Source organism: Sceloporus occidentalis, unplaced genomic scaffold (genome assembly GCF_023333645.1).
Source record: "Sceloporus occidentalis isolate IW3139 unplaced genomic scaffold, rSceOcc1.0.p SCAF_82, whole genome shotgun sequence".
Lineage (NCBI taxonomy): Eukaryota > Metazoa > Chordata > Lepidosauria > Squamata > Phrynosomatidae > Sceloporus > Sceloporus occidentalis.
In genome coordinates this window covers 1,496,762-1,508,569 of record NW_028317062.1, presented here as the reverse complement: position 1 = coordinate 1,508,569, position 11,808 = coordinate 1,496,762, and the positions used below count along the sequence as shown (strand labels likewise).

At 40.2% G+C, this 11,808-nt stretch overlaps 1 protein-coding gene across 1 annotated transcript; it reads left to right on the top strand.

The window, feature by feature from the left end:
* Positions 1–212: 212 nt before the first annotated feature.
* On the top strand, positions 213–11,487 carry LOC149285231 (cyclin-dependent kinase 4). The gene is made up of 7 exons (XM_089495598.1): positions 213–430; positions 5,392–5,527; positions 5,733–5,900; positions 9,086–9,195; positions 9,498–9,548; positions 10,922–11,057; positions 11,353–11,487. Exons 1-7 carry the CDS (start codon positions 213–215, stop codon positions 11,485–11,487), a joined length of 954 nt encoding a protein of 317 aa, XP_089351724.1.
* The last annotated feature ends 321 nt before the right edge of the window (positions 11,488–11,808 follow it).

Here is an 11,808-nt window from a genome sequence, read left to right as displayed (position 1 = left end):
GTATTTTTTTTCCAGAAAAAAATTGCAATATTATATAAATATTACAATAAAAATGAAATATTCCTGGTTCTTCAACCAACTTTTTGTGTCCAAGTTTGTGAAGAGTTCCTGTAAAATCAGTGACTTCTATATTGGGATCCTATTGACATTCTTGGAAGCCTTACTGATATAAATGATTTGTCCTTTACCCCGCAGCAGAAGTACCCTGCAAAATGGCTAAAGAGATGCGGGGTCAGTATGAGCCAGTGGCGGAGATTGGTGTTGGGGCCTATGGCACGGTATACAAGGCGAGAGATCTCCAGAGTGGGAAATTTGTGGCCCTCAAGAACGTACGAGTGCAGACCAATGAGAACGGGCTCCCGCTTTCCACTGTCCGAGAGGTGGCTTTATTGAAACGTCTCGAGCACTTTGACCATCCCAACATAGTAAAGTAAGTAAATTGGTTTTTAGGGTTATGTGACTTTTTTTTTTTACACGGTGAATCACTATTTGCGCTGCAGGGTGTGGGGCTTTGTTCAGTAGGAACGCTCAGGATTCTCCCCGTCGTGCTATATTGGTGTATTTTGTCAATCTGACATTTACCTCTATAACTAAAGCTTATTTCACAAAATTAACAGGGATCAGGTTACATGCGAGTTTTTTGTTTTTTCTTTTTGCTTGTCTGTGTAAAAGTAATTAATAAAGATAATGTAGATTTCAGTGTCGTTACTATATTTCATATTTTTTTAGAGTTTCAGCATTAGTGTTTTTTTGGTTTTTTTTTTTTTTGTTTTTTTTTTTTTTGTCAACGATACCCGTGGTTTAGTTAAAGGAGCGTTATTTCACACAGTTCATTAGTTGTAGGTGAGGGTATTCCTCCTGGTTTCTACCCCAGTGGCATCTGTACAGAGACAGAAGAGTGAAAATAACGTAAAATCCCATCCCTGAATTTTGGGTTGGAAATGGTCCTTTGAGTAGGCAGCTGGGTATGGAATAGTTTAAATTAAAAAAGGGCTCGTGTGCTTTTGTGGGCTACACTACCCGTCATCCTTAGCCAGAGTTTTGTGTTGATTACAATTTTGATTGGTCTTTTTTTTTTTTTTTTTTTTTTTTTTTAAACAATTTTCTTTAAAAGTTGAGACTCCATGATAATGATACATATTTTTTTACTCATAGATGATTGATGACGAATCCCAAAGTTCACCTTGTAACAATGCTTTGAAGGAGATTTCATCTTGTGGTGTGGCTGGGCTTTAGCTTGGTACTTATTAACAAATAATTGCTGATGGGAAATATATGCACTCATAGTCACTAGTTATGTTGATTTAATATCACATGATTCATAAAATAATCCATTATAGAAATATCTGAAACATGTACACCTAGCATTGTACACCTAGCATTGTACACGAGTGGGGAAAAATACTGGAACTCTCCTCCGATCACGGTGCATTATGAAGTGCTAATATGGTAACACTTGAAGGCTTGATTTATTTATGCTGGACCAGACTGCATGTTGTTGGAGGAGCTTCTTGGTGTTGATTTGCTAAAGTGTGATTCTTCGGAAGACTCTACGTGTCACGTGGGGTTGGTTTCTCATGGAAGAAGAACTAAACTTACCAACCAAGGTCTTCTTCCGGTAGAAGCTCACTGGAGTTGGTTCTTCGTAATCTGTAGTACAGTCTCGGTAATAAATGCAATACTCCTGCTAATTCTCCTGCTTTTGCATTGCGTAACATTTAAAGAGCACCGGCAGCTTCTGTAGCATGTGTATATTTAAACATTAAAATTGACTTTTGACTCTCACGTACATTAATGTATACTGGTACGATGGAGAAAAAGGCCCAGATCTGTGAACGTATTGGTGTTGGCTATTCATAACGCATAGTGAATCAAATGAGCTGACGTTCTATCTTACAATGACTCTTGCAAATTTGGGATTTATCTGGTAAAACCGCGGCGTATTTGTCTGAACCTTGAATATGTGTACCCTCTTTCCTGATATATTCAAAGAGCTTTCCTGACTATGCCGAGGTCTTTACGCAAAACCAGCTGGATTGCATATGGTGTTTTAAACAATTTAAATGTTTTTTATACAGCACTCCTATGGAAAGTCGTATTTTCACTTTAGAATTTCTGTTGGTTGTGGAATGTGAAGACCACAGAGAAAAGAAGGGAAGTTATGACTTGGTGACCAAAAAATGTGTCTTTCTGTATCACCCGACACACGTAGATTGTGGTTCAGTTGCTGGAATTCAGTTTTTTGGAATCTTCACAGTGAATAACTAAACCTAAATCTATTAAAAGCTATGTAATAGCAGACAGAGTAACAGTAGGGTTCTGCTACAACGCAAGTGTGTTATTACACTCAGATCAACATTTCCAGTGGCATTTATCATGTACGTCTTTGAATATGTAAACACATTGCAGATAGAGAAAAAACGGCGGGGGACTTGAAATTGGTGGCTCGTAAGCTTGTTGCCAAGACAAGTATGCCTTTCAATGTAGTTATTTGGTGAGAAAATGCATTTACTTTTAATTGTCACATGGAGTCCCTGGTTATGGCTTCTAAGGGCTTGTCGCGTAAACACGAACTGCGTTGGTTTCATTGGAAGACCTTCCTCCTGTCTCCGCAGTTCCCTACCATAGTGGGTGTAGATGCTCCACCGTCTCTGAGAGCTCAGCTCTCCCTACCTCGCACACACACACTCCCCTATACTCTTGGTTACTTACTTACTTATTGCTTTCGACTTTTTCTTTCATTTTTGATATTGCTGTCGATGCCGCTCACATTTGACGTTTGATGGTGTTATGTTTTCTTATTATTTTTTTTCTGGGTCATTTTCGTTTGTTTTATTTTTCACCTCACTGTGATTCCACACGCTGAGGCGGTATGCACACGATTACTGCCAGTGCTTATTCGATCCTCACAGACCTTTGCATACACAACTTTTGTTTTCTCCATCGGACCACATACTGTGCTACTTACCTGGTGACACTCTGTCGCTATGGATATGGGTAATTTGTCATGTTTGCCTATTGTCTTTTGATTTTGTTTCAAGTCATGTATCGTTCACCTCTGTATGATTGTACCTATGTTCCTCATACGCTCATTCACGTTGTGGTTCTTGTTGCAATAAACGGAATTGGAAAAAAAAAAAATGCATTTACTATATGCAAATTGGTGTATAAATTCTTTAGTTATTGATGTTAGGAGATGAAAGTTGTAGGTAAGTTAACTCATCCCCAGCTGCCTCTATCACAGCAAAAATAATTTGTATGTAATCATCCTACACATGCTCGGTAGCCTTGCCATTGAAGTGTTTAAAAGGATACTTGATCCATCTTATACATTTTAATGCATGTAGTAGCTAAGGGGTCCCTTTTACATTTTTGTGATGTCTCTTTGGCAAATGCTAAGAATCTTCATCTCTGGATGTTGACTAAAATGGTAGAAGGTTCCAATTGCCCTTTCTTACAGGAAGGACATGGCTGATTCATCCAGTGATTCAGAACCTTCTCGTATTGGGGATTTACTGACCTGACCTCCATTTTTCGGTGGGATCTGAACTCTGGAGTTGAGGAGCTCCATTGCGAGGGGGGGGGTGACATCAACCTTGTTGTTCAGACAAATTAAATGTGCTGCTCTGCGGGATGTACAAACCGACAGGAAATTTGATACGGTCGTGCATTCCAAATATATATAAAAGGTAATGGTGGAGCATCACCTTAAAAGAGAGAATGAAAGGGGAAACATGACTTAGGGCTAGGGGGCTAGCTCTGACATTTCTTTGTCTGGCTCTTAGGTCCAAACCAAATTTGTCCACCTCTGTTCTACAGTTGTCTCCTGGTTCATTTTAAAGGTGAACTGTCAATTTATTTGACTTCTGTCATATTAATGTGCTGTTTTTCTTTTTTTAACATATTTGTAAACGGTTATAGTTTTGCATAATGTGGTCAAGCAGCTGTATGTTAGCCATATCTTAGCCCAGTCTACTAGACAAACCCCCTGATTCCTTTAAGACTGAGTCGTCATATTGTTTACCACAGGCAGTACTTTATCACCCAACTGGATGCGCTGACTGAGTCAACGGAGGATGGGACTATATAGCATTGCCATAAGTGTGGTGTTTGAGTCGCCCAAAATATCACATGAACTTTCCCCTTTAAGATCTCCAGACCTATACCACAGAATGTATTTTGACCCCCATCATTCATGTGGCATCAAGGAGTTAAATATAAGACAATACTGTTGTGTGTGTGTGTGTGTGTGTGTGTGTATATATATATATATATATATATCTGTTTAGTTGCAAAATTCCCAAAATCGAGGGTTTTGACTTTAAGCAGGCAGTTAATGATGGCTGACTCAGCATTGCGTTTGAGATGAAGAAATTGCTTGTCTGAATGACATTTACTGACCCTTGCAAAAAAACATGTTCATTTCACTGAGCTGTGATATTGTTATGGTGTATGTGTTCATATATTGCATAAATCCCTTTCCTTTGTTGTACCCTGGGCTTGCCCTACCATATAGGTGATTTAAAGTGTTGTTGAGGTCCCACCTTAAGGCTGTCTTTATGTAAATGCACGCTGAAGGGTGTTTGCCTAGAGATCTAGAACGCCTGGCGATGGTCCTGGTTTTACTACGACATGGTTTGGAGATGGATATGGTGGCTGCCGTGTTGGATGTTTTGTGATCAGCAGCTGATCCCACTATACTTCTGTGTGGGATCACCACCAACTTGGTGACATCAGTACTTGTGTGAAAGTCAGTGTACGCATTCATTCACTAAATTGCGCAGGTGTGCACCTCAAATTCTTTTATGTTCTGTACATGGCAGATAGTAACCTGCTCTTTGTTTTGGTTTTTTTCAATCTGCATGGCAAGTCTGCTTTTGCCTTGTTGCTTAATGAAGCCATACTGTATGAAAGGAGAATTTATCTCAGGGAAACAGTCCACAGCTTTTTTTTCCCTTCTTCGTTTCTCTCAAGGGAGGGTATAACATGCAAAAGAAGGTTCCAAGAAAGACTGTGTGTTTGCCTGTGGTAATTTTCTATATGTACAGTGTTAGCCTGCGTATGTGTGTGCTTGCGTATAAGAGTGTAGTGCTCGTGTGGCATTAGCATGTGTGTATGTCAGCATATAGTGTGTGTATGATGTTAGTATGTGCATACATGAGCATAATACGTTAGCGCGTGTCTATTACTGTATAGTGCTAGCTTGTGTAAATGTATGTTAGTCTATGGCAAGTCTCAAAAACCCCTGGGTGTCAGGAAAATAAAAACATGATTATATATATATATATATATTACAAATCTAGAATGTTGGGTCTGTTTCTTTCTTTTTTTATTATTATTTCTTTCCACAGTACTCGTTTTATAACCTATCCCATTATATTTCTTTACCAGGTTGATGGATGTTTGTGCTTCTGCCCGCACAGACCGTGAAACGAAAGTGACTCTTGTTTTTGAACATGTGGATCAAGACTTAAAGACCTACTTGAAGAAAGTTCCTCCTCCTGGCCTGCCTCTGGAGAAGATTAAGGTACCGTCTGCTTTATAAAGTTTGGACACGGAGATCACTGGTGACATGACATCAAAGTAGACCGGCTGGAGACAAAGCATGTTTAAGTACAAAGTCCTAATACGCCTCCATATAACTTCTAAAAATCCTGTGGGCAAAATTGTTGCTTCTGTGCTCTGATAACTTGTATCTCTAATTCTTTTTCATAATTGTTTTTTTTTTTAAGGACCTAATGAAGCAATTCCTCTGTGGCCTGGAGTTCCTGCATTTAAACTGCATTGTTCACCGTGACCTGAAACCAGAAAACATATTGGTGACGAGTTCCGGGCAGGTGAAACTTGCAGATTTCGGCCTGGCGCGAATTTACAGCTGTCAGATGGCTCTCACTCCTGTGGTAAGAATCCGCTGTAACACAATATTGATAAATACCAAAACAAGCCGTTGAGAAGCTGGGCAGTATTCTTATTCTGTCGTGCCCGGTTACTATGAATGATCGCATGTAACCCTTACACGCCATCCTTGTTGTTTGGCACCCTCTGGAATTTCTGGCATTCCAGCTTTATCTGAAATCGCTTTCTAGGACCAGCATTCCAGTTCTGATATGTTTATCATAGTCAGAGTGCGGCTCCGTGAATAAAGCGGGTTCCATCCTCCGCTGGCCTGCTTTCTTACGGCAGGACACAGCTATAAATGGGCACCAAAATAAAACACCTTGTGAAGGAAGCAGAGCACTTTAATGCACAAGATAGCTGCGCGGTCCCTTTAACTTTACATAGTGATTTTGCAAAGGGATGGGGGTATTCTGAAGGATCCCCCCTTATCCATTTGCCCCTCCCTGCCCCCCAGGGATGACCAAACGCTTCTCCCAGTGTGTGGTATATTTACAGCTGGGGGTTTGGGGTGCTGGTGCGCATGCGTGGCAAGTGCTTTCCTGCCACAGATTTGTGGCTTTGTAATGAGGGGCCTCCCTGGAGTTTGGACCCCTGCATCTATCAAGCCACGTTGTGATTTCCCCCGTCCCCTTCGTATGGTTAAATGCTTTTACCGTATATTGAATGAATGTTACATCGCTAGCGTTAACCATTTTCATGCTGCTAAATTTGGAAAATTGACAAGAATGTGTATAACTCGCTGCACAAATCTGCTGCTGGGAATTTTCAGGTCTGTTTCACGCCATTAAATGATTCATTTCTGCTTCTTTCTGACACCCACCACTTGTGCTTTTGGCTGGCTCATTGCTCATTTGCATACATTTGAGGCACATTAAATTCCCCATTAATAATTAGAGACGTTCCACTCATCTGGTTTCTGGGGAAGCTTTGTGTCCAATAGTTCCTGGTAGCTGACTATCACATCGTCATGTCACTCGTATACATCACATCGTATAGCATTATTCTGCACGCCGTGTGTTTTTACATCGTCTTGTGCAACGTGCGCAAGCTTGGTGAGCACTTTCTGCCCCGTCCATACGTTAGAAATTCAATATCCATAAAACCTTCATAACTTGCATGCTTACCAGCTTTAGAACTTTGCTAATAGTTTTTGTGATGCCATGAAATTTGTTGGCTAGGCTAATCTATGATCACTGTCTTCGCATGATTAATAGTAAATATCTCTGTCCCACCGAAGACAGTTGTGTCTGATTATCTTTTTATCGTGGATGTGTCCCATGTGCAGTCTTGACGTGTAGCTTATAGAGTTTTGTTCACTAACTGTGAAAATACAGGACAGTGAAGAGGAACTATACATGTATAGGTGATGAATGAGAAGTTTAGTTATTTGCTCTGCTAAGTGCTAAAAAAACTTGCGATGCCCCATAATTCAATAAATCTAAAACTCCTTTTGGAGTTGGAATTCGGATAGTTAAAGGGCACGCTGACCCTCGTTTCTTCTGGTTACGTTTAGGCTGAGGCTTTCTTTCCCTTCTCGTGCCTCTCTGTCTGTGACGCCGTCTCTCCCCGATCGTGCCCCAGTGTATAAATACCAGGCACAAGCGTGTTTTTGCTTTCTAAATGCATCTGCAATAAAAAAAAAAAAGTAATGTTCAGGCCTGTTTTGCAGACCTTGTAGATTAAGGTCTCCCATTGTTTTAATGCATCAGTAAACATGTTTACCCTTTACGATAAAGGCTAGCGAATAGAAATGAAGTGACCCTTTTCTGGAGTGCTGGTCTGGCAGGCTTTTCACCTGCTTTTTCCAGAGAATGTCCGGCTGTGTATTCCCCGCTTTATTTGCTTCCCTCGCAGCTGTCCTGCCTGCAGCTGGCTCAGAGCAGCAGGGGTCGGAGTAATCAAAGAAAAGCCAAAGTCTCGAGCACACGCCGGCTGGCCCAATCTCGTAATGATATGCCACATTTTAATTGTGTTCCCAATGTAACGGAGGGTACATTCTAATTAATGGTGACCTACATCTGTGAAATCCAAGTATGCTTTTATCTGTTTCCAATCGAATGCATAGAAGTGCCTTGCGTGCGTAACACGTTAACTGGAGGACTTTGTTTTTTGGGGGGTTTCCTCCCCATCCTCTACAACCACTAAGGACAGTGGATGTCTTAATCATTCGTTATCCATAATAATTTGGTAAACTCGTAGTTCTCGGAAAGGTTAATCCACCACCGGAATAAAAGTTCAGGGACAGAGCTCCTTATCATCGCATGGCGTCCCAGAACAATCCCTCCGCGTCTCTGTTTAGGGCAGATGCTGCTATGCCAGTAAAACAGCTATTTGTCACATGCTCTTGAGGCTTATCAAGGAAACCACATGTAGTCTTCCTTTGTGGTAGAATGTAGACTTTGTCCTTTCGTGTTTTTTTTTAGAATTGCACAGTTTGAGGTTAAAATGTTGTTGGCCCTCTCTGCTCACCACCTCTAAAGTTTTAGGTAGTTTGAGTGCTCAGCGTGGTGGTTGTCAAAAAACGTGTATGTGTGTTTCTTTCTAAGCAAGTCGTCTTCTCCATTGTTGTTAATTTATAAGAAGCAATATCAGAATTTTATTGGAATTTTCTTTAAGCTGACCACTTAAAAAAAATAAAAAATAAAAAAATAAAATAAAAATTTTTTTGCAATTCGCAGTCAGAACAAGATCTTAAAATCAATCCACCAAATTCACCAATCGTTTCAATAAGAGTGAGATTTTCCTTCAGCTGGCCAGGTTCACGTTTTTGTTTTTCTACTTATTCTTGAATCTCCGAGGCACACAGATTGGCCCATTTATGTAACATTAACCTTTGGTAAGGCGCTATATTTCTTATAATCAATGTTGACGTACCTAACCTCTTTAGAGTCCTCTCAGCGTAATTGGATTGATGCTCCTGCCTGATTCTTACGCCTCTGAGTTAATCATTGTATGGAGGAGGTCCCGGTGTCCATCGTAAACCACAAGGAATCTACTTTTACCATCTCGTAAAGAAAGCTACTCAACCTTATAAGGGACCCTTATTTTTGTTGAACCTGGCTTAAGGAATCTTTATTTATCTTGTATAACTGTATCATATGGACCTACCCGTCTGGTGGGGATTGGGTAGTATAGTATATGTAGTAAGTTTATAGTATTTTAATTGATATTTACATTTTCTGTGCAGGTGGTGACTTTGTGGTACAGGGCCCCGGAGGTACTGCTACAATCCACATATGCCACTCCGGTTGACATTTGGAGTGTGGGCTGTATATTTGCTGAGATGTTCAGAAGAAAGTAAGTATGCGTAAGCACGTTGGATCGTCTTGTATGTTAGAAGTTTCTTTTTGTAAACTAGCACATCGTTTTTAAATATTTGTTACATTTTCCATATCAGCTGAGCATTAAGAACGCACTCAGACGGATATAAGAGACTGTAGTGTCTGAGACCCATATACACACTAGGCTGTCAGGCACATACCTGGCGTTTGGTGATTTAACAGTAAATATGCAGTAAGATCTCAGCCCAAGTACACAAGGTTTGAAGCTGGAAAAAAATGTGGATTTTTTTTTCTTATTTATTTGGTTTATTGTTTCAGGCCCCTTTTTTGTGGAAATTCAGAAGCAGACCAATTGTGCAAAATTTTTGAGTAAGTATTCTCTTATTTGACATTTTTAGAGAACTTTTTCTTTCTTTCTTATTCTTGGTTTAGTCTAACTCCACAGTGGGAGTTTCCCCAGTACTTATCTTAAGTGTGACCTCTACTCCCACCCTCTGAGCTTAGTAGCTATTTTCAAATAGGGCATATTTACTAGAGCGTTGGTGTAATGATGGTATTAACCACAAGAAGACTTTAATGTAAAGTCACAATTTCCCTTTAAAGTAATATAGAATATACAAAATAAATTCAATGCAGGGTGATGGCTTCAATGATTTAATTATGCAGAGTCCTTGTTCCTGTAGAAGCCCTTCCATCACACATAATAAAGCTGGTGAATTATTATTTGTTTTATATAGCGGCATCAAATTCCTTAGCGCTGTACAATGGGTAGACAGCACATAACAAGTAGTATGTAACATAACAATTAGACTTAGAGACAACAGGTCAGGAGGGCCCTGCTCAAATGAGCTTAATTGAAGCTTCAGCAGACACTTTCTTTAGTGGTTAAACCCAATACCATGAGTAGATATAACTGACTCTATGACTACCCCATCAAATGTTATCTCCCGAATAGTGTAAAAAGTATGTAGGGGAATTCCTTACTATCAAAGTCTGCAAATGTCTTTGAGCCTGACCAAATCCGAAACTGCTTATCAGAAGCATTTATAAAGGCTCAGTTTAAACATCTTACATTTTCTGCTTTCTACATCGGAAACCAAATTTTACAAACAAAGGGTCTCGCTGTGTCGGCCACAGGAAACCCAACTTGTGCATACATGTTTTGCAAGACTCGTATGTTCAAACATATGAATGGAAGCCTCTGTGTGAGATGCTATTCAACAACGCGAGCTGATGCTTGAGGTTTTTGATCACAAGGTCATTCCTCATTATGAAACTCGGGAACAATGATAACAACGCTTGGCCCAAAGAACTTGTCTATAAGCGGCCAAATTAAAAAGGGTTTGCAGACGCAGCAGCAGTACAAATGAGATACGGAGGGGTCTAGACGCTCTGATGCATGGAAAACATGATTTGAAAACAAGGAAGGTGGCTGGAGAGGGAGGCTTCAAAATCTAATTCAAAGTAGATAATAAATGTTGCCTAATATTAGGCTAAAAAATATATTTATCATATTATACTAACATTTCTAAACGTGCAGACCTTAATTTTATGGAGTTGTTTCTGAGCCTTGGTCTGCTGTGTACTATACATGTTTTCTGCATTGTTTACCGTTTGTTTCTTTTGCAGTTGGTGTGCAACTTTTTCTTTACCAAATGGGTCCCTTTTGAAATGTTAAAGTTTCAATTAAGCGCGTTAATGGAAAATGTCGTGGCGTGCTATTAAATGTCTTTTGTCTTCAGCATGATTGGGCTACCATCCGAGGAAGAGTGGCCAGTGGATGTCACATTGTCACGCTCTGCCTTCTCACCAAGGAGTCAGCAGCCAGTGGAGGATTTTGTCCCAGAAATCGATGCCACGGGGGCGCAGTTGTTGCTGGTATGCATTTCACGTTTTATGTTTAAAGGTGGCAGTGGTGTTGATGTTTGCTAATCTCTTACTGTCCTTTCAATAACTGCCCCAACACATGTTATAATAGCCTATGTCTGCAATTATTTCACAGTAGCATACAATATAAAGTGTATATCTTTATAATTCTATAAATTACACCTTTTTGCACAGAAAACTCCATCTAGGGGTTTGGGGTGTCCCTTAAGATTTTTTCTTTTCTTAAACTTTCTTAACGCTGTACTTGGTTTGGGAAAGACCAGTATTTACATTTTTTCCTCCTCAGGAAATGCTGACCTTCAGTCCCGAAAGGCGAATCTCTGCATCCCAAGCTCTGCATCATCCCTTTTTTACAGATAACATGGAGACTTTCCCCAACAAAGAACCCTTCGCTCATGTCACAGCTGATGAGGTGCAGTAGGGCTTCAACTAGCAGAAGCGGAGCAAAAGTGGACAGTAAACGCGCTCTGCTCTCCATTTGCTTGAGAGACATTGTGTAGGAAGCAGATGAGGAAGAAGAGACCAGAGGATATTCTTATCCCCATCTTAATTGAATCGGACCAGAGGATATTTTATACCCACCTTAATTGAATCAGCCCTGGACTTCAGATCTACTTATACGATCAGTGAGCTACACAAGCATCACTGCCTTGATTCTCATCACTGCCCTAAAAATAGGAAATATCGTATGGCATACTCACATTTCTGCCTTACCGCAAGTCTCTGAACCACTTTGAATTTT

Bases quoted from the DNA above. Each gene is read 5' to 3' on its own strand.
- LOC149285231 (XM_089495598.1), top strand. From the start codon at position 213: ATGGCTAAAGAGATGCGGGGTCAGTATGAGCCAGTGGCGGAGATTGGT. The intron at 431-5,391 runs GTAAGTAAATTG...TTTCTTTACCAG, and splicing joins GACCATCCCAACATAGTAAA to GTTGATGGATGTTTGTGCTT. The intron at 11,058-11,352 runs GTATGCATTTCA...TTTCCTCCTCAG, and splicing joins CGGGGGCGCAGTTGTTGCTG to GAAATGCTGACCTTCAGTCC.